Here is a 23,302-nt window from a genome sequence, read left to right on the forward strand (position 1 = left end):
TGAAGTATTGAAGAGATGATTTGATTCAATCCCACATATATTTAGAAGCCACTGCGCACAGCTTAATACATAATTCTCATGACTCGTTGAGCATAAATGAATTTTAATGTTCCTCTGATCTGTTTCAATTTTTGAGCATTCCCTTAAATTTGTAGGGCATTTTATTGAATGCAGTACTCTCAGGCACTTTATAGATCTTAAGGATGAAAAATAATGTGGTAGGTAGAAAATGGAATTGGGAAAGTAGAGGGGTGAAGGGAGGAGGTGTTGTAGCAGCCTCCAAAAAAGTATGGAGACAGGGAGTTCAGACTATGTTGAAGGAAATGCAGGTCGATAAAACAGCGTAGGGGGCGGGGGATGTTGGTTATGAGCACAGACGATGCAGTTCCGGAGAAGAATGAGCAGCTGTTGGGGCTGTTGGTGGCTCCCAAGGGCCTTGATGAAGATCTCGATCATTTTTGTCTGTAGAAAGGGGTGAACATGGCCCATCTTGTACATTTTTTATAGGGGAGTGATTTGCACTGGCCTTTGTTTATTTAAAGATGTATTGAGGGATAATTGATATGTGAAGAACCGCACATATTTAATTTGCAGAGTTTGATGTGTTTGGACATTTGCAAACACCTGTGATACCATCACCTTAATTTTAGAAGAATAACTAGCATATGAGAGTGAAGGAGGCATGATAGGCCAGAATTAGAAGCCAACTAAGTTATAAGCCACTTTTTTATACAGGGTGGGGCAAAAGTAGTTTACAGTAGTTTGTATGGAAAATATTACAATAATTAATAAATAATAGTACAAGAATAAACTCTGTGTTTTGCACATTCACAAATGTAGGCCTCCTTTTGCCCCATTCTGCATTCACAGTGACGGTGGCAAGAGGGGAACAGAAGAGCCCTGTAGAGGAGGCATTAGGATAATATTGAGAGATGAGCAAAATTGACTCCCAGATCTCTAGGCTGTGTTGCTGAGAAAATGTTGCTCCACTGAAAATAAAAATAACTGTTACTGATCACTTACCTTGTGCTGAACAGAACTCATTTATTCCTCATAACAGCTGTACGAGGTGCGTGCCATTATTATGAATGAGAAGGCCAAGACACTAAAGTTAAATACCTTACCAGTGGTCAGGGAAGAAAACTTAAGTCAAGACTCAGGCGCAGACAGGCAGGCAGGTAGGCTCCAGGACCATGCTCACCAACAGGGAGACACGCTGTCTGTATCTGCAGGGAAAGGATCCCTCAGTAGCACTGCCGCCTCTGGAGTTGAGAGTCTAGCAATGGCATGGGGCTTAGTTCCTGCTGCTGCTGGGGCCATTTTCTGCTCCACTCCTAAGAATCACTGGCCGGTACCTTGGAAATGCTGTGCATGTCCCTCATATTTCCTTTCCTTTCCACCACAAACACCCCACAGTTTTGAGGACTCTTGTCACGTGGCCAACCTCTGGCCTAAAGTACGGCCATGGACTTCCTTACGGTTTTGACACTCACGGGTCAGAAACAACATGAGTAACAGATTCGAGTTAACCAGGAGTGGATTATGAAATGTTTAATGAGTCTGCTGACTAGTCACACAAACTGATGATGTATTTGGTTTCTGAGATCATTTGCAGAATAACACATTATATGTGAAAAATACATACTACTCCTTGCAATGCTTGTTATTTTTTAGAATGGATTGAGTAAACATTTTAATAGGGATATAGTATCCATTATATAAATATTCACACCATTCAATTTTCAGAGATGCATCCTGTGTACAAAGAATATTAATACTGTGTTTATCCTTTCAAAAACCCCAATTTTATTAGTAGAAGTGGGAATACAAATCTCAGCAGCAGTGTTTGGGAAATTTGTTTTCATGTATTTGAAGAATAGTTAAACTTCCTTGGATGTTAGGGCTGTGCAAATGTTCTATAATTAGTACTTATAAATATTTATCTGCAGGCAAAGTTTTGGGCAATGTTTTTTTAAGAGTGCAATAATATCTGTAATGAGAAGCATTTGTCTCTGAGGTAAATTACTTACTGGATATTTTCATCATAAAAATGCTTAAATATACAAAATAAGAAAACAGCTGAAATTTTAATTTGGACATCCAAGGGGCTCGTTAAATGACTGAAAAAAGCAAATATAAAGTCGCTTATTTGCTGGGAAGGACCAAAGCTGCTTTTGAGTCAGCTGTATCTTTCATTATCTTGCCTGTTTACCTGGGTGCCTTGTTTACTAAGAATTCACTTGTGGGGAGTTGCCAATCCTTAGCCAAAATAATAAAGTGGGGTACAGAGGTAGAGAGATGTGTATCTGAAGAATATTGTTGAAGGGTTGGGGGCTTAACTGGTGCACTGGATAGAATGTAAGTAGGTCCTTGAGCAGGGCAGTACAATTAAACATGTCAAGGAGGGCATAATTAGGTGGGTGGCTGAATGGTGTAATTACATTCATAAGAGGGGGGTTGTAATTAAATGTGAGGCAGGGGGTGTATTTAGATGCCTAGGTTGAGGGTTTAATTAACAGATGGGTGAGAAATTACGTGTGGGGGCGGAACATAATTATGTGTGGGAGTCCATGTGGATACGTGGGTGACGGTACATAGAAACGAATGGGTCGAACAGCAATTAGATGTATGAGTTCATGTTCTGAGGGACAAAAGCTTGAGATTTCATCAATAAGGGCAAGCATATGTTTTGACATTGTGACTAAAAGCAGCTGGAATTTAGTGACAGCTTTTCAGGCCACTCTGAAGGGTTGCGAATCAAAATCTTTGCTTTTCTATTAAGACTTGAGGCCCATATCTAACAATGACATTGATTCCTCTTCATCGTGGGGCTGGATGGTGCTCTAAACACTGAACGGGGTGGTAGTTTTGCTAGCTTTGAAACACAGCTGCATGACAAGGATGGCTCACTCCCCCTTTCTATCAAAGAGTTTGGACAGTATAGTAGGGCAAAAAAGCAAAAACAAAGAATTTTCCTTTGAATTTTGAAGTGTAAAAATAAAAGTGCCAAGTCCTCTAGCTAAGAGGTAAAGTTACATGTGTAACAAAATCAGCAAAATTTAAGTTGAGAGTCTCACTTTTTTTTAAAGCTACGAAACAATGTTTATTCAGAAATATTTATAGCATTTCTCCTTTTCCCCAAGTGTAAGAGCACCAAGGCATGAGGTGTAGCTTACTTGTCAAACAGGAGCAGAGAGTGGTAGGGGGAAGCTGGAGGAAGAAGAATCTAGAACAAGGTAGGTGAAAAAGTTATTTGGTGCATCTGAGGAGTATACATCAAAGCAGTGAAGGATGGTGAGAGTTATATCTGAGAGTGTCTGATATGTCCTGTATTAAATTTAAAGCAGAGACCTTTGTTGTCATCTTCAAAAGCAAGAGAGCATTTAAAAATATAAGTTAGCTCTTGAAATAAAGAGATTTAATTGGCCAATAGTCTCCTTAATCTGATTTAGTCTGTTCAGTTCTCATAAAGGTGTGTGGTGTAAGGCCTCTTCCTGTCAGTTCAGCAGTTAGATTGTTTCTAGAAGAGGTTCTCTGTAGATGGAATCCTTAGTGGGCTGCTTCTGGGATTTCAAAACTTTTTGGCTTCCTTGTACTCCCAAGATACCTAGATTTAAGGTTAGTGACTTTTTATCACTTGGATGCAGGGACATTATAGCCTGGGCTCCTAATCTCTGCTCTTGTTCTATGAAACATTTTTTATTCTTTGATGCTGATTTTATATCAATGTGTGATGGTAATTTCTTACATTGTAGACGTGCCTTCAAAGTATTCTCTTTCAAAGACTATTGTAACTTAATTTGTAATCACAGGTGCTTTTTTTTTACCAAAATGTTGTGTATTCCTGCGAATACAGTAATCATGGCATTGCTTAACCCAGTTCTCTTTCTATGAAATGGTTTACATTTTTCTTTCTCTCCATGCACCTCCCAACTTCTCCCCTGCCCCTCAAGGCATGCTCAAACTCAAACACAATTAGTGATGATGGTGGCTGACTCAGTTGCCTAGAGAGGCAGTGTAATTCATTCAAGACATCTAGTTACGTCTCCTGGTTGGCAAATGAGCAGGCATGATCGTGCCGGTCACGGCCTCTTAGTGCTTTGCTGTCGTTTGTGGATTGCCTGTGAAGAGGAGAGTGAAGTGAGGTATGTAGCTTTGGAAATGACTGGGAAATAATGCTTCATTCACTTACTCATAAAAGCCATTCTGGGATACTCAGGAGCTACTTACATATGGCACCAAAAAAAAAAAAAAGCAACAAAACCCAAAAAAACAAGGTTTAAATTATTCATATTTCAATAATATTCTTCCAAAAGTCACATTGTCAGTCAGGAATATTTTCAGAGTTTGCACTTGTGGTTTGTTTCCAAAAACCGTCTTCTGGCCAGTAATGACTTTTTACCTTCATTCATGCCATAAAACATGAAAGGCCCTAACTTTTGTCTTTGTTTTTTTAACCGTTCTAAGGTTATTTAATAGACTAGAAATCTCTACTATTTTTCTTACGCCTAAACTTCTGATCGCAGACCTCAGCGTCACTCCCTCAGAGATATTTCTTAACCCTGCAGCACTCTGCCCTTTCCTGTCACATATGCTACCTCCGGTCAGTCCTGTTAGAATGCGAGCTCCACAAGTGGAGTGAGCACATGTCTGCTTTGTTCACCGGTGTATTCCCAGTGTCCAGAACAGCTCCTGGTGGGTTATAGGTGCTAAACAAATACTGTGGAATGGAAAGGGAAAATGGCATCAGGGCTATTTAAGAAAAGGCACAGGCAATATAGGCTGTTGGATGATGGTAAGGGTAAGGGGTATCTCAGAAGCAAGATTCTGAATGGTTTTATTAATTGGCTCATATTTAGATAGTTGTGGGGCTCACATTTGTTCTTTAATTTTGAGAATTAAGTTATACATCCATTAAGAAATTAAGGAAATGCCTTTAGGTCAGGTATTGTTGAAAATTGATTAGATGCTCAACATAAATATGCTGATTAAATGATTAACTTATTGAATACATTGATCATTTGTGCTTTGGACATAGAGAGTTGAGCAAAAAGATATGTTATCTGAAATGAATTCTACAAAATGTGTATTTAAAAACTCATTGGTTGATGGATGTAGGAGATACGCTCTCAAAGGTCCAATGATAAAAAATATTTTGTTCAAAATTTATACAAGTCTTTGAAATTGAAAGTATCTGACACAAAGATAAATGCCACAGTGGCCTAGCAATATAATGATATTTTCCCCATAGAATTAAATTTTTTAATATATTATAATGGATTCATATCATATAATGATATTGGACTTCAGAGTTTTATGATGTTCAGTACTTCACCTTCTTTAAATTCTTATAATTGTACTGGGAGATATATGGAACCATTTCTGACTTCCATTCCTGACTTCCAGTCCTGACTTCCATTGACACACCAAGAGTTTGAGGGGCCTAGCAGACCAGAAGCTGAACATGGATGGTTAATGTACTGAATAACATGGTCATTAAGAAGATAGCCATTAACAGATGGGCAGAGTGATAGGTGGAAATAGTTGGACAGAGATCCATAAGATGAAATTGTGCTCAAGCAATATTTTGAGCTCATGGTTATAGTCGATCTGCCTACTTCATCTTTTCATTTAGAGTAGTAGTTTTTAAGGTTAGCAGAAAGAGTATACTATAATCTCAGATCCAATAGATACTTTCTTACCTGGATACATGAAAGTACCTTTAAAGAGAAAGGATGGAGTGTCTTAATAAAAGTACTTCTTGCCAAAAATCATAGTATTCATTTGGAACTGGACGACTGAAAGTTCTTTCTATGTACTAGACCCAGAAAAGAGGTGTATGGACACCTTGTTCATACATTATTCTGGTAAGTTTTGACCCTTCTCAAGCTGAGATATTCTGTGCTCTAAACTAGCATAATAATGTTGTTGCAATTAGTTTTTAAAAATTTCAGTGTTTTCTCAATTAAAATTTTCCTCCATGTAATGCATCAGTGATTTCTTGTTGTTCACTGATGTGTTACCAGTTCCTGGAAGAGGGCAGCTTAGGCTCTCAAGGAATACTTACTGACGTGAAATTGCTTGTGTGAGGACTACAAGGAGACCGAATGGAGAAGTAGTAAACAGATGTTGCCAGGAAAAAAGTCAGAAATGGCTTCTGTCTTTCTCACTGGGCATTTGTGAGAGGGCTGAACATTTTTTATAGTTTATTGGCTTGATAGTTAAATGCTCTGCTAATAAACTATTCCAGTTGTTAAGACAGAGTGAGATAAATCACTGTTGTACCATGTATCCCCCAAGCCCATGGAACCTAGGTACTTCTTGGCTTAAATAAGTTAGTAAACTCTGCTGCAAGGGGGAAAGGGGTGAAAGAAGTGGAGGAAGATGAGTGGATGACCATTCCCATGACTCTGAGAGCTGCCTTACATATATCATCTCATATAATCTCACGCCCTGGCCGAGTAGCTCATTTGGTTAGAGCTCCATCCTGATATGCCAAGGCTGTGGGTTCGATTGCCTGGTCAAGGCACACACAAGAATCAACCAATGAAGGCATAAAACAACAAATTGATGTTTCCATCTCTCTCTCTCTCAAAAAAAAAAGGCAACAACAACAAAAAATCCTGTGCAATTTTATCCCTCTTTAGAAACAGGAAGAAGAATGCCAAAGGCCTGACAGCCTGCCCCACAATCCCCTAACCCCACCACCTGGAAGTTATGGAGGAGTATTTGTACCCAGGTTTATGTTGCCACTTCCCAGACCTGCTTGTTCTGGGCCCGGATTCTTGCCTGGAAACTTGGGATTGCCAGTCAGTCTTGTTCTACAAACTAACAACACCAAAGGGAGGGGGCTAGCAAACTAAATATTAGTTGAAGATAAGTGAACCCATACTTTTCAAGTAAACTGTAGTATATTCAAATAGGTATGCAAATATACATGTATAACTCACTGATTCAGACCCGTCTTCTGTCCTCACTACTGAGCTCCATCTGTCCTTGTTGAGGTTGCCAGTGACCTCCTGTTGCTAAATCCAGTGGCAATTTTCAGCTGTTTTCCTACTTGATCTACCATAGTGTTTGGTGCAGTTTTTCTCCTTCCTCCTTGAGATAGTTTCTTTTTAACTTGACTGCCAAGACACCACACTTTGCTATAATTTTCTACGATTCCCACGGCCACTCTCTCCTAGCCTCCTTTACTGATCTCTCCTCAGTCTGCCGAGGAGTGCCCGGGATTCAGGCCTTAGACCTCTTCTTCCTCTGTCCACATCATTCACCATCTAGTTGCCTGACTTTAAATGCTCGCTATATGCCGGTCACTCCCAACTCTCTATCTCTAGGGAAGACCAGTTTTCTCACTATATTCTCATGTATCCAGTTGCCTGCTTGGCCACTAAACTGTGTAATGGGCATCTCACACTTGATACATTTAAAATTAAGCTCCAGATCATCTACCTAAAGCCTACCCCTCTCATAATCTTCCATATCTTAATAAATGGCAAGTCCAATTTTATAGGTGACCTTAGCATGATTCTTGGTTTCTCTCTTTTTCTCTTACCCTACTTATTTCCATTGTATCAGCAAATCCAGTCAGCTCTTCTTCTAAAATATCTCCAGAATCTGCTTATTCCTCATTATCCACACTGTCATCACCCTAGTCTAAACCACCAGAATCTCTAGTCTCTTGTAACAGGAGACTCCTAACTGGTCTGTTTCTTTCTGCCCATGACATCCTACAGCCTATTCACACAGCAGCAAGTGATTGCTCCAAAATATGGCATATTGTCATTCCTTTGCTCACCATTCAGTGACTTGATTGTCATCTTAAAATAAAACTCAAAGCCTTTTAACAGGCCCTACAAGGCCCTTTAGAATTTCTTCCCCAACACCCCGACCAATTAACTCTCTGATCTCCTCTCCTACTCTGTCTCCCCTGTCACTCATCTCCAGATGCAGTGGTCCCCTTGCTGTTTTTTCCAAACCCCAGAATGTTCCCTCCTCGAGGTCTCCACCAGCAGGTCCCCCCAGCATCGGTGAGGCGCACAACCTCATCTCCTCAGGGATTAGTTTATGTGACTCCTTTGAGCTCCTCCCTGCCGCCCTGTTTAAATCACAGTCTCTCTTCGAAAGCGTTTCCTGATCCTCTGCTGCCAAAGATTTCTTTCTCTCCACAGCCCATCTTACCACCTGACACGTTCTTCGTTTTACTCATTTATCTTCATTCATCATCCATTTCCCCACTAGAATTAAGCTCTAGGGCAGCAGGGATTATCACTTATTTCTCTGTCATCCAGGACAATTTCTGGAATAGTAGCACTTAGTAAATAGTTGTGCCTTAAATGAACAGCTAACTCAAGCATAAATACTTACATCTTATCTAACAATTTATAAATCTAAAGAGTTTCGAGTGTAGATTTCAAACTCTCCGCCCTCAGGACTGACTGAGAAAAATGCCACATACCATCCTGGGTCATCCTGGATGTGTGAGGGTGCTGGCCTCTGCCCACCCCCCCGTTTATGCATCCTGCTCTGGAGTTCACTCTGCTGGGCTCTGTTGTGGTTGTGCAGGGAATTCTTAACTCTCTGTGGGCAAGTGCTGAGAATTTACACTTTAAGTACTGTACCTTTCTCAACTGTGTTTTCATAGATCTGGTTGTTCCTTTCACCTACCAGAAACCAAGGAAGTGCAACTGTCCTCTTGTGCTGCCTTGGAAGCCTACCTCAGCTGCTAACGAGCACAAAGATTCCTCCAATGTTTTTTCTTGTTTAATTATTTTATGCCTGGACAAAGTTTTTATAGTATACATTCATGTATTTATTCTATTCAATATTTATTCTTTTGGTGCCATCCATGTTTTTACTTCAGATTCATCCAGGATGGCCCACTTAATATCACTGTAGTTATTTTATGTACCAGGTATGTACAGTGCAGTCTCCCAAAGAACTCCACCCATTATGCATTGCTTCATCAGGCAGGAAATTCTGTACCTGGTGGATCTTGCTGATCTAGCTAAAAGAGACCAAATGATACATTTCAATTTCAGAGCCTATTGCTGGGTTTTGATATTCTCTGGTACTATAAATACCACTTCAGAACACTCAGGTACAGTGAACATTTTCTTTGCAGCCCAGTTCCATGTTTGCAGAAAGAAAGTCACATGCTGTCCGGGTCAATTACAAGTCAGTTGTCCCTCAGTCCCTCCTAACTTCTAGACAGACCCACCCAGTGTGTTCAGTTGATCATAAACACAGCATTGGCTCTCACCATACTTTTGTGTTTTTGTTTTGGCTGCTTTCTCTGCCTGGCCAAACTGCTCATCCTTTGAAATTCATTGCAAGTGAGAAAGCTTTTCTTGAGTCGACTTGACAAAAATGCCTTCTTGCTTTCCTATAGAATTCTTGACAGTGTCTGGAGCCAACCTTTCCTACAGCAATTTCAACATTACGTTAGAGTCTGTTACATAAGTATATCTGTTCACACTCTCCTCATGTCCCAAATTGTGAATCCTGAGGCCTGTGACTTCTATGTCCTTGTGTCAGTACACAAGAGTCAGCATAGCAAATGCTCAGCAATGTTTGCTGAGTGTGCATAACCAATTGTACGAATAAATGAAATTGCATTTGAGTTTGTTCCCAGTTTAATGCCTTTAAAAATATTTCTATGTATAGCTTGGATTTTTCTTTTTTCCACGGCAGACAATACTATATGCATGGCCAATTTGATACAGAAAAAAAAGTGTCTATTTAAATACACTTCAAGAAGTTAGTTTTTTATTTTTAGTTCAAAGGAACAGGGTAGTTTTTTCCTTACAAACTTCTTGCATCTTTCTTTCTACATGTTCTCTTCACTCTGACCAGTCTTTAGTCAAATTCCTCCAAAGGATCTGCTGTAAACAATGATTTTGTGAGCAGTTGTGTGTTCTCTGCAGTGAAAACCCGCCTTGTTTTCTGTTGCTAGGCAACCCCATTCCAGCTGCCCTTGAAGAAATGTGCGGTGGTGGGAAATGGTGGGATTCTGAAGAAGAGTGGCTGTGGCCGTCAAATAGATGAAGCAAATTTTGTCATGCGGTAAGAGAGAGCACCCACAGCGTGGCCTCTGCTTTTCCTCCTTTTCCCCACCCCTCCCACCAGCCCCGGGGCCTTTCGAAACTAGTCACTTGTGGTTAATCAGTTGTAGCTGCTCTTTAGCTTCCCTTCAAGTTCATATACAAGTGGGTTCAGGAGAAGGGCCAGGGGAGCAAGGGAACCTGCCCCAAGAAAAGTACAAAGCAGAGAAAGTTTCAGAGGTCATGGGCAGACCCCCAAAATGGAAACACGCAGATTTTATTTTAGATTACACAGTTAGGCAATTAAAACTTTAAACATTTTTTCTGAAGACTAACTTTCTATGAATAAACACTTTCATTTATTCATTTCATTTTATACCACTCTTTGTTTTTCACAAAAGCATTTTTAAGTTGCAGGTAGGGTTTAAAGAGGTATTTCGTCTGTGCCTGATGAGGAAAACTGGAAGCAGGAGAGGGAATAAATTTCGAGCAGGGAGTAAACTTGGAATAAAGGACTGAGCAGAGTGGTGATGTGTGCGTCACTCTCAGTGGAAAACAGGAGGCTTCTGCAGCGGCATGTAAAGGAATTGCTGCAACACCTCCAACCAAGGGTGGAGACCATCAAACTAGTGGCACTGACCTGTCCTATTAGGCAGTTTTTGACCAGAAGTAAAGACAGCGTGTGATTGGATTGACACAAGTTGGGGATTGTCTGAGTGAAAGGAAAGAAGGACAAGGAGTGACAACATGTAGGGTACTGGCTGGAGAGTGTGCTCAGTGACATGGGCTTAAAACCTTGAAGTCTGGCTGGCTAGGAAGTGGGCCTTCGAGGCATGAAGGAGAGACGAAGGGAGGAGCCACATGGGGCAAATGCTAGGGTCCTCCAGAGCCTGCCGGGGTGTGTGGTGAGGATGAGAGAGAGGTGGGATATAAGCACTCAAGTCAGAGAATGGCCTGCTGGAGCAGTAATTTTGAAGCTTATCTTCTCTGGGGATACTCAGATGTATTCTGGAAAAAGAAGATAGTTGTCACTGAAACTATTGAAGGAACTCAGAGGACAGAATCCTCAGCAACGGAAGGCCGGGGATTCAGTTTTTATGTTCATTTTTAAGGATAATAGTAATAGTCTAAATGGTCTACTATTACAATAGTCTACCTTTGGTAAGGTAAGTGAGAGAACACTAGACCACCTTTGCGCTCTGAAGTAAGCAGATAAGGGGAAACTAAAAACTATTTGAGAGTATTTCAGGGGAAGCCACATACATGGGGGAGGACCAGGTTTCCTCTCAGAGAAAGAGAGTTGGGCTTCTTTTTTTAAAAGATCTTATTTATTTTTAGATAAAAGGAACGAGAAAGAGAGATAGAGGTAGAGAAACACTGATGTGAGAGAGAAACATCCATCAGTGGTCTGTCACACATGCCCTAGTTAAGGATTGAACCTGCAACCCAGGCAAGTGCCCCAACCCGGAATCAAACCTACAAACTTTTTCTTTGCAGGACTTTGCTTAACCAACTGAACCACACCAATCAGGGCAAGGGTTGGGTTTCTTGAGATATTTCTAATCTCATTGGTGAAGCCTGCAGCAGAATGGGGAGATCTTTTTACATGGGGAGATGTCCTGCCATAGTTTTTCCAATGTAAGACAGCATTTTCCTCTTCATTGCAATTATTTATTATTATTATTATTATTATTATTGGCAGTATATACTAACAATAGGAAAATGGAGAAGATAAAAATATAATTCTGTTTATTCAAGTCAATATAACTTCTGTTTATTGAGTACCTACACTGTATTAGGCCTTAGCCAGACCTGGAAATGGCTTGTGGAACAATTCTGTCATGGGCTTAAAATCTGGAGGTGTGGTAGTGCTGTAACTCAGAGACATACTGTGGCAGGGGCAGGGAGCATAGCTGGGTGTTTCTGAGGAAAAATGGTGTCTGGGACCAGCTATTCCACCCTGGGCACAGGAACAACCTTTTGCAAGGCTTTAATGTGGGAAAGCCACCAAGGGCCATCACAGTATCGTGAGTCACAGGAATGGTGCGAGGTGGGGCTGGAGACATATGTAAGCTATAGGAGTGGAAACAGTCACCTGGAGAGGACAGACAGAAGAACAGAGACCCTGGGGCAAATTCAGGTACTCACTTCAATCTGTTGGCATTAGGCAGAGGCTAACAAGCCAGCAAAGAAAGAGAGGTAGGAAGGCAGGCCCTTGCCACAAGCCTGCTCTGTGATCCACATTAAGTCATTTTACCTTTGCCGGTGCTCAGCTTTCTAAGGTACTTGAGGAGATGGGAGCAGACGATTCTTCAAGCCTTTCCACTGTAGAAACTCTGATTCTGTCTGTGATTGTATGAATACTATGTCATTGTAACACAGTTAATGTAGACTAGTTTAAACTTTCAAATTGCTCTTGATTATAAATTCATTTGCTCTTTCCAACAGCTATGTAAGGAAGAAGGAATGGATAATATTATGCTCGCAGATTCAGGGACATTAAGTGACTTCAAGAGGTCTTAATGCAATGTAGAAGGAGGCAGTACAATGTCTTTTTATATTGGGTTGGCTAAAATGTTCATTTGGTTTTTGCCGAGAGCCAACCCAGCCCTGCTGTCTGACACAGTCACAGAGGGAGCCACAAGTCCGCACAGCAGACATGGTGGGGGAAAGTACTTGGCACTCCTCTGCTTAATCATTGTGTTACTAGCTGTGCTTAGGGTCTATGTGATTTACCATGGGACTGGGACAAATGGCAATTCCACAGAAGAAATACAGTTCTTTGGAAGTAAGCAAGAAAATGACAGCTCATTGGAGAGTGACTCCCCACCAGAATGTCCTCCTAAGTGGGTTAGACAGTTCAAAGAATGGGAATGGAAAAGACTCCTAGGATTACTCCCTACAAAAGTCCCTGTAACCCACCCTTATTACACAGTTCCTTAGAACCAGGGCTCTGGGAGCTAGACATAGATTCAAAAAGCACATTTGGTCATCATAGTACCAGTATCCATGGTCTGTTCCCCCTCTAACTCCTAGGCCCACTGATTCCCCTTTACCCTATACCAGAATCTATCATAAAGAAACATAATGGGTACATATAAATGGATATTGGAAAGATTATTATACACTCCCCTTCTATGAAATGCTTAAGCGATCAGGATCCCCATGGTGTTTATTGCCTAAAAAGTCAGACATCAAAGATAGAGACAAATAATAAATATACATAAACACCAAGGTAGATGGCAGGCAGCCAAATGGACTGAGTGAAACAAAGATTATTACTTGCACAAGATGACAGGGTTCTGGCGCTGAAGTGAGAAGTGAGAGACAGATACTAACCACATTGACCACGAAAGCCTTCTGCACGGCCTTTGCCAGTGAGCTAAAACAGTCCTGTGCCCAGCTTGCAACTGTAGAATATATAGATTAAACTTAAGTGAAGCTTTAAGAAATTAAGGTGTTATATAATGTGGTAAAATGTGTTACTGATTAATTGCAAAGATTAGGAGCTAAAAGCTTGCACAATAATATGCAAAGAGAGCTGCTTCCTATTTTCTGCAGAATAAGGATAAAGCAAATATGCCTTAAAAACCTCATTTTTTTAATTGCTTTCACATATGCCACATGTATACACCCAACTGTATAAAAATAAAAACCGCAAGAGCCCAGCAGAGATGCCTGGCTGTTGAGCTTGAAACTGCACCTCTTGTGTCGTTCCTTCACCGAGGCCGTCCATCCATTGGGAATCCCTGGACCTGCTGGAGCTGGACTCCGGCAGGTTTTTTCTGTAAGATGGTTCTAGCAATACTTAGTTGTCTTGAACTTCATTCAAAATAATTGTGTTAGATTGTATTATGACAGCTTCCTATCAGCGTGCATTAAAAAAACATCAAAATTGGTAAACTTTTGTGTAGCCATTTCAATATTGAAGATAGAAGAAATGCAACTGAGATGCAGCAAAAGATTTGCACAGTGTATGGAGAAGATGCTGTGACTGATCAAACATGTCAGAAGTGGTTTGTGAAGTTTTGTGCTGGAGATCTCTCACTGGACAATGCTCCATGGTCGGGTAGACCAGTTGAAGTTGATAGTGATCAAATCTAGGCATTGAGAGCAATTATTATTATATCATGTAGGAAATAGCTGACATACTCAAAATATCCTAATCAATAAAGTTATTGGTAAAAATGAAAAATGTCATTTATTTTATGGAATAAAACACATGAACTTTTTGGCCAACCCAGTATTATTCCTGAGTGCATGTGTGTGTGTCACTACATTTAGGGAGATGGATATTTTAAAGGGAAAATGTGGAAGACGAGGCCTAAGCTTCTTAGGGGCTGATCTTGTGGGCCATATTTATTGTAAATCAAGCAGACTAACTTTGAGTTGTATCCAATCTGGTGTTGATATATTCAGGTTCAGAATCAAAAAGTCCCTGTGATTAGAGTGCCAGCATTGCAGTAAGAATAAAGTTCAGAGACGGCCGAGGGCACTGAGGACTGGAAAGCGTTCACAGAAGACAGCATCACAACTAGAGCTCTGTGTGCGTGTGCCTGTGATTTAATTTCAAGGCTGATGCTATTTGCATGACACAATTGAATTTTTTAAAAGCCTCATTTATGGTTTACAACATGGAAGTAATTAAATATTGGTAAATTGTTTAAAAATTATTTTTATTGGACCATTTATGGATCTATTTATAAATGGCTGCTTAGTATACATTTTGGGGGACCTTTAGAAAATTGAGATAGTAGCATACCTTCAAAATTCCACATTTAGTGAGTGAACATGACTAGAAACACACAGTGTGTCTGGCTCTAGACTACAGGACATGAGGACAGTTGCAGTAACAGCCATGGCCTTCTCTCTGCACAGTGATGTACCACAGTGGTGCTCAAAACGCCTTTTGGGACAAGAGTATAATAATGCTATAATATTCTTTGCTTATACGTTTTCTTTTTTTTTAATTTAAAAGCTTCTCTTTATTTTTTAAAATTATTTTTATTGAGGTATAATTAACATATTAGTTTTAGGTATACAACCTTCCATATTTGTATATATTACAAAATTATCATCACAGTAAGTCTAGTTAAACACCCATTACCTCATTTTTTCCACCACTCCCACCCACCCCAGCCATTCCCCACCTCCCACCCTCGATCCTACCCCCCTTTATACAGTTTCAAATACGTCTTCTAATGCTAAAAATCAATTTGCCATTTTTCAAAGTAAATGCTTGCTTTATAGCTAAAAACAAAACTTTAAAAAATAATATTGGAGAATAAAATTTATCTAGAAGGCCTGCAAGAGAGAGATAAGAGTGACTGCATCTTAGAGAAGAATTGGGTGTCTCGGGAACACAAATTAGAGCAAGATCATTGTGGTGCCTTTGACTTATGCTGAAGTTTGCATATGTAAGGAAACATAAAACTGAAAAAGTAATTTTATGCTTTCTTTTCTATTTAAAGATTCCTCTCCATCAAGCCTATTCTCTACCACTCCCACACCCCGATGCAAAGAATATTTCATTTTTGATCACTTCTGTGATTAATCTTTTAGGATCATGAGCACAGCTACTAAGACACTGTAACCATTGATGTCTGTTAATTGTGCCAACAAGCGGTAGTGCAAAATGTGAAGCACTTTACGCAATTATGCTTTATTAGGAACAATTTGACTGTATTAAATATGCCTTTATGTAAATCTATGTGATTATCAATTTAGGAGTTGAGGAGCTAAAATTATAGTGTGCTTTTTCTAAGAAAAGAGCTACAGGGGTGTGTCATAGACATTTGTACTTGAAGATAAAGTTTACCCAGGGAACTTAAAGCAGATATTCACACCAAAATATAATTTCATTATTTTACAGAAAAGCATTTATAAAATGTTGTCTTTATTGTTTCAAGCATTTCCCTCTGCTGTAGGATTTGGCAGTCAATGTCTGCAAGTTTTTCTTGGGCTTTTACTCTGGCAGGAGGTGTGAAGGAACCTAGATATATGAACCATGGTTCTACCTACAAGGAACACAGAGAAAAACGAAGTATTTTCTTTGTTTAATAGTGACAAAGCTGGTAGCCAGCACTCCTTAGCAACATACAGAGTTTGTAGTTTTAGCATAAACTGGTTGATTCTCAAATGTTATGAAGGACCACCAAGATCAGAACTGCTTCACAAGGCAAATCTCCAAACTTTAGCATGAGTTTTATCCTGGAAGTTATCTTCATGTTTGCAAAGATCAATGAAGTCACAAGACCGCAGTCAGCGCTGCGGCCAGCTGAGCCTGGTTGTTAATGCCTAAACTCACTCCCTCAGAAACCCCATGGGATGGGGTGTGCCCACCAGCGGGACACACCTCAAGGGTAGGCTCTGCGACTTGGCTTCCCCTGGGCTCCCCACCGTGCCTACAGTGTTTGTTCTCAGTCACACTCAGCAAAATTCACTGACTAGCTGACTGTCTGTGGGTAGCTGCCAGAAGAACCAGTATCTCATTACCAAAGAACAGATGAAAGGAAGATTCCAAATCAATGGAGACAGGTTTCCACCTAGGATGCCCTAAGGCGGTAGGAGTCACAGGGTAAATAAGAGACATCAGAAAACTGGAGCTGATCAGCTGAGTGGGTGCCCAGACAATTCCATGTCCTGGGGAAACTTTGTAGGAAAAAATGTATTAGTTGGGGAACTGTAGAGACATTAACATTCGTAAGATCTCTTTACCTACAAATAAACAATGCTTTAGGTTGTTGAAGTAATAAAAAGTAAGCAATGTGACCTTATTTAGTAGAAGTCGGGTGGAGAGGAGAAATTAGGACACAGAAATAAAATAAAAACTAATGGAAACTATAGATACATTTGATTATGCATACATAATAGATGCATAATTATGTTTATATGCTACTTCTGGTATGTGACATTCTTGAGCTTTTATTATGTGTGTGACATCAAAGTAGGGACTGTTTATACATTGCTTCTGTTAATCTTTACAACCTTATTAGAAAGGTAAAGTCACTATCCTCATTTTGTGTAACAGGGAAACTGAGACCAGACAGATGAGTGAATTTGTATAATTTCCCACTGACAGACAAGCCATGGGATTTGGATTTGCAGTTGCCATTTTTTCCATTGTAAACATTCGTAACACACTGTGGCCCAGGAAAGCAAACTGGGGAGAGGGTGGTGTGTGTGTGTGAGGGAGAGGCAGATGTTTCTCTCACCGGGGAAGCATCACCTATAGTCTTTCCTTCGGCTGAACCGGGATGATGGAGAATCACTGCATTTCTCCAGATGACATAACATTATGACTTCAGCAGTAATCAACCCATAGATCAGTCATGTCCACAAAAGCGGGACCTGCATTGATTTGGTACATTATAATAGTACATTCAAGGCAGAGTTTGTTCTGAATGTACTATTATAATTCAGAACTTGGGAAAAGAAGGAAAAACACAAACAAATACAATTCCCCTCTATCTCCTGAGGTTGGTAGGTATGCAGGGAACAGTGTAGGTCCTTTGTCCCCTAGTGTACCCCACCCGCCTGAGCTCTAACTTCAAGTCAAATACTTCCTGTCCTCCCACCTCAAAAATATTTTGAATGGAGTAAATTCATTCTAAATACACCTCTTTCCTTTCATAGACCATTTCCCTCTCTGGCTGATGTTTTCTTTCACTTGTGAATTGTGCCAGCCTTAAAAAAAGTCTTATTTATTATGATTACTGATGGTTTGAAAGTAGGAAAATCATTCTCAAATGTTGGTTCTTGTTTCTCTAGATGCAATCTTCCTCCCTTGTCAAGTGAATACACTAAAGATGTTGGGTCCAAAAGTCATCTAGTGACAGCTAACCCCAGCATAATTCGGCAAAGGTAAGCATTTGTGTGTGAGGAGCTAAAGAGGAAGATTTGTGAAGTATTTAGCATCATCAAGGCAGTGAGCATTACTCAGTTTAGGAAACAAAGAAGAAAACCATCTGGATAGGCTGGAAGGATGAAGAAAGAAATTGCAAATAAACTAGTCAGCATTACAGAAATCCAAACACTACTTTGCACTTCAGCTGGAATTCTGTTCCTTGCCTTCAGAGGTGGTAGAAATAACATGTGGATCCATTGTTTTGCTCAAAGAAGCAACACAATATCCTGCTTACTCATTGCTACTACTTTCCAGTGTGTTGGCTTCAGTCCTAACTCACTGATGGACATTGATCGTTAAACTGAATTGTTATCAGATTTATTAAGAATAAAAGCAAAGAAATGACCAATCTACTGCATATGCATGCATGAAAATAACAACATTGTCAGAATGTTGTTAGGAATGTATGATGATATTATATTACATTATATCCAATCAGATTTGGGAAAGCAGATGGAAAATTCTTGCTCTAGTATTGATTCCAGAAATGCTGGCAGCTGTTGTGGGAGCTTCCGAGGGTCAGTCCCTAGTTGATGAAGCCCATCAATAAGCTGTGGAGAATGAGTCAATCTCTGCAAAGATGATTCAGACATTGCCTTTAGACTCTCTTGTGTAGCTAGCAAGTAAGAGTGAATGCAAATACACCCTTCCAAAATGTTCCATTTACATCCTCTTTAGTCATAGATAGGACTGGCTGTTTCCTAATCCTGAAAATGTTATGTACTATTAATCTTTTAAATCTCCGTTAGTTTGTTGGGTGAAAAATGGTACAGTATTTACTTACTTCTGTCTTTTTTCTGAATACAAGATGGGCTGAGTGGGTATTGGCTATTTGTGCTTCTGTGAATTGCCTGTTTATATTTCTTGTTCATTTTATGCTTTAAAATGTTTTTCTGTTGATTTCTGGAACTGTTTATATTATAGATATTGTCTTTGTTTGCTACATATGTAACATATTTTCTTCTAGTCTCACACATCTTTTAACTTATGTCTTATGAAGATTTAACATTTTTTGATGCAGTGAAATTTGTTTCATTTTCCTTTATGGCTTCTTTTTATTAAAAAAATCTTTTTCTGGACAATCTTTCTTATCCACATCCCCTTCAATGAGAAAAAAGTATACTATATTTATCTAGTACCTTTATAGTTTTATTTTTCATATTTAAGAAATTTAGTCCATGTGTATGTATTTATCTTTATAACAATAATTTTATTGTTTTCAATAAAAACATATGTTCATTATCAGAATTTAAAATGAGAGAGAAAAGTACAAAGGAGGTAAACAAAAAAAATCACCCCAAACCTCACCATTTGAAAATAATGGTAATTAGTAATAGGTAAACTTTTTCCAGATATTTCATATGTTCTCAGAACTTTGAAGCTATTGTTTCATTATCTTCTAAAATTCTAGTGTTGCCAACTAGAAGTCCCATATGCATCTATTTATTTTTTGTTTGAGGGAAACCTTTCCTCTCCCCACTGTTACCTTTTAAAGCTTTCTTTTTATTATTTAAATTCAGATAGTTTACCAACATATATCTTAGAATGAGTCTTTTTAAAATTAATGTTGCTTAGCACAGTAATGAGATGTTCTGTTACTTGGGAGACTCGAGGGTTTAGCGTTGAGGATCCTGTACTCTAAAGCAAGAAGGCTTGGGTTTTACTCCCTGTTCGCCCACTTCCAAGCTGTGTGAGCTTGGCTAAGTTACTTAACCCTGTCTCCTTCAGTTTCCTCATCTGTAAAGCAGGATAAGAATACTTATAGGGAATTACACTACATATGTATGTAGGCACATATATATGTATGTGTGTATATATCTCTATATATTGAAATTATACATAGTGCTTAGCATAGTGCCTGGTATACTGTAAGCACCATATAAGTGTTAGCTATCATTATTATTATTTTTTTAAATCTCTGAACATTCTCTTTCTTGTGTGTGCTACATGCCGTTGAGTCAGCTTTGACTCCTGGCGACCTTATGAATGAATGTATCCACAAGGTCTTTTCCTCAGCAGCCCTGCTCAGCTCCTGTAGACTCACATTTGGTCTTCCTCTTGTCCTGCTGCCTTCTGTTTTTCCTAGCATTGTTGTCTTTTCTTAAGAAATCTGCCTCCTCATGATGTGCCTAAAGTAGGATAGATTAGACAGACTCTCTCTTACATGTCTGATTATTCCCTCTTACTGAAGTTGCTCTTTCTTTCTAATCTTCCTATTATGTGGATATTAGAACTTCTAGATGAGTTATCCAACGCTTCTAACTCCTTTCTTGCAGTCACATGTGTGTATGGTATGTTTTATGTTCCAAGAATAACCCTTTTCAGCTCACTAAATCATATTCCAGCTGTGTCCATTGTGCTATATAGAATACTATTTTCATTTTTTAAAATCATGCTTTCATTTTCTGTGAATCTAATTATTTCATTTTAAAGCTCCATATTTTTTGTGGATGTGATGTCCTCTTAAGTTTTATCAAGAATATTAATGGACTTAAAAGTTCTTTGATGTTGCTTATTTCTATGTTCCATTTTTATTTCCTTTATTTTTTAATTTAATGCTACATATATTATTGGACTTTTTAAAAATTGAATTTTAGTTTTCTGTTCATTTTTGTATAATGTCTGTTTGCTCTCAGTGAATATAGGTATATTACTTTCAAAATAAATACTTTGCTTTTAAAATGTCACTAAAAACCAAAAAGGCCATTCAAATTTGTGAGTAAATAAATGGATGACCAAAGATTAGCTTGATGTTTAATTTTTAGGGTGGTTTGTTTTTGATGTAGCTAATATAGAATAAGAAACAAAACATCATTCTGTATAGTTTAACTACTAACTCTCAGTTCTTGTATATATGCATTTATTTATTTATTCACTATTTTTATGGGAGTCTGATTAGGGACATGGCAGAAAATCACCAATGATTATGGTGTCTCTTTAATTTAATTAAGTGGTTTGGGGTTCTGGGAATCCTAAGAATGTGCAATTTTTAAATTTGAGGTGTGTTTTTCTCAGGTTCAAGGGAATGGACAAAAGAGCAAAAATATTTATGTAAGTTTCTTACATAAATATTTTTGATTATTAAAAATGTTTTGTTGTTAAATAATTACAGATACATAGAGAGTTGCCACACCAAAAAAAAAAAAACATAAAAAGAGCCTATGTACTCTTCATCCAGTTTTACCCAATGAAAACATCTTGTATGACTGTAGTATAATACTTTAACTATTATTTTAACTTGGGAATAACTTTTAAGAAGGAATAAATGTTTTGTGCAGGAAAATGAAATATTCAAGGGAAAAAAATTTTATCTTCCTACCTGAACATGTGAAGTTGTTGGTAAGATTTCGAAAGGAAGGTGAAAATAATATTTAGAGCAAGATTTAGTGCAAGATGAGACAAAGGTTGCAGTTGTATTTTTGAGAAAAATTACAAAAACTACAGGAGAAAGGAAAGGGTAAAAAAATAAATATTTAAGAGGAAAAGTGAACCTGTTGGTTAAGACTTATGTTCAACATAAACAGTTAATACATGATAAGCAAGAATCATTATGATTAATATTGGTCAACATTTGTACATGCCAGGTTATGTGCTATTTACATACATTGCTACATTTAATCCTCAAAGCATTCGTAATAGGTAGAATATTTTAATGTGTGTATTTACAGAAAAGGGAAATGTTATGTGCTAAATTTAGTCACCTGCTCATACTCACAGCTGCTGGTAATCACTCTGGGACTTCACTGAGACAAGGCTCAGTCCAAAGTCTGTGCTCTTAGTCAGCGACCACCACACCAGGTGATCTATCCAGGTGACCCATGTATTGTACAAGGAGACAATGGAGTTGTCACAAATGATAAGTTATTTTGGGAAAGAGAATGAAAAAAAAACTTTTTTTACTTAAAAATGTATTCAATATAGTAAGATTTTTGGATTCAAAGTCAAAATGTACATAGCCATTCCATTTTGGGAAATAAGGAAATAACATACCATTTACAATAGCATCAAGTAATATGATATACTTAACAACTGAACAAAAAGCAAGCCTTCTATAGGAAAATTATGGAATTTTATTGAGACAGTTCAGACAACCTGACTAAATGTTACATCAGTACGATGTCCATGACTGAGAGACCCAAAATTGTAAAGGTATCAGTTCTTCCAAAATTGATCCATAGATTCATTGAAATTCCAGTAAAAACCCCAGTAGTGATGTGTGTATAACTTGACAAATTGATTCTAAAATTTATGTAGAAATGCAGAACCAAGATATCAAAGAAGCTCTTTTGAATAAAAAAATGGTTGGAGCAGATGCTTTACCAGATATTATAATACTTATATATATAGTTATTATTATTAAAACAATGTGGTGTTGGCACAGGGATAAACAAACTGACCAGTTAAACAGAAAGGACCCCCCCAATGAGATCTACATACATAGAGACTCTTAATATATGACAGAGGTAATATTGTAGATCAATGAGGAAAGGGCAAACTTTTAAAAATGATTTTGAGACAGGTAGGTGTCTGTATGGGAAAAAATGAATTTGCACCTCCACCTCGTACCCTATACCAAACATTGTTTCCAGAGAATTAAGAACTAAATTTGAAAAACAAATCAAGAAATCTTATTGAAAATAATATAGGCCTTGTGATTTGTTAAATAACACCAATTAAAAGGGAAAAGGCTGATAAGTTTGATTTATTAAAATTAGGAACTTGTATTCATGAAAAGACATACTAAAAGTAGAGGAAATCCAACCACATTGTGAAAAGAAGACAACTAACAAAGGACTTGTATTCAGAATATATGAATAGCTCTTTCATATTTAATTTAAAAGAAATTAATGTGAAAAACAAATCCCAATAGGAAAAAAAAGTCAGAATTCAAAGCACAAGTCCAAATAGCCAGTAAATTAATGAATATATGCTGTATCTCATTAGTAAAAAAAGAAGTTATTTCAGAAAGAAAATCTGAGGTGCAAAGAAATCAGAATATCAAACAAAGCTAAAACAAATCTCATCTGTATAAAACAATAATTACATGTATCTTTACATATAACTTGTAGTGTCAAAATAAAAGGCACAACTTAAATACTGGAAAATAATATCACATATGGGGAGATTGGAGTTGAAGTGTTTTTGGAGCTCTTGTTTTGGTAATTTATTGGTCAACAACAAATCACTCTTTCAAGCTTGAACAATAATACTTATTTCAGTGTCTTTTGTAGTTTCTATGGGTCAGGAATTCAGGAAGGTCTAGGTTGGGCAAATTAGGCTCATGATCTCTCACCCAGCTGACATGGTGCATAGTTGGAACAGCTGGGGCTGACTGGGCATCTCTCTTTCTCCA

General features: G+C 38.4%; 1 protein-coding gene across 1 annotated transcript in view; it reads left to right on the top strand.

Annotated features, from left to right (window-relative positions):
* Positions 1–23,302, top strand: part of ST8SIA1 (ST8 alpha-N-acetyl-neuraminide alpha-2,8-sialyltransferase 1) — a 133,956-nt gene that overhangs the window by 69,461 nt on the left and 41,193 nt on the right. Inside the window, exons 3-4 of the mRNA XM_045829772.1 lie at positions 9,956–10,065; positions 17,814–17,906. Of these exons, the coding sequence (XP_045685728.1) occupies positions 9,956–10,065; positions 17,814–17,906 (203 nt within the window). The remainder of the gene's footprint in view (positions 1–9,955; positions 10,066–17,813; positions 17,907–23,302) is intronic.

The sequence above is a fragment of the Phyllostomus hastatus genome, unplaced genomic scaffold (assembly GCF_019186645.2).
Source record: "Phyllostomus hastatus isolate PE091 unplaced genomic scaffold, TTU_PhHast_1.1 phas_scaffold_93, whole genome shotgun sequence".
NCBI lineage: Eukaryota > Metazoa > Chordata > Mammalia > Chiroptera > Phyllostomidae > Phyllostomus > Phyllostomus hastatus.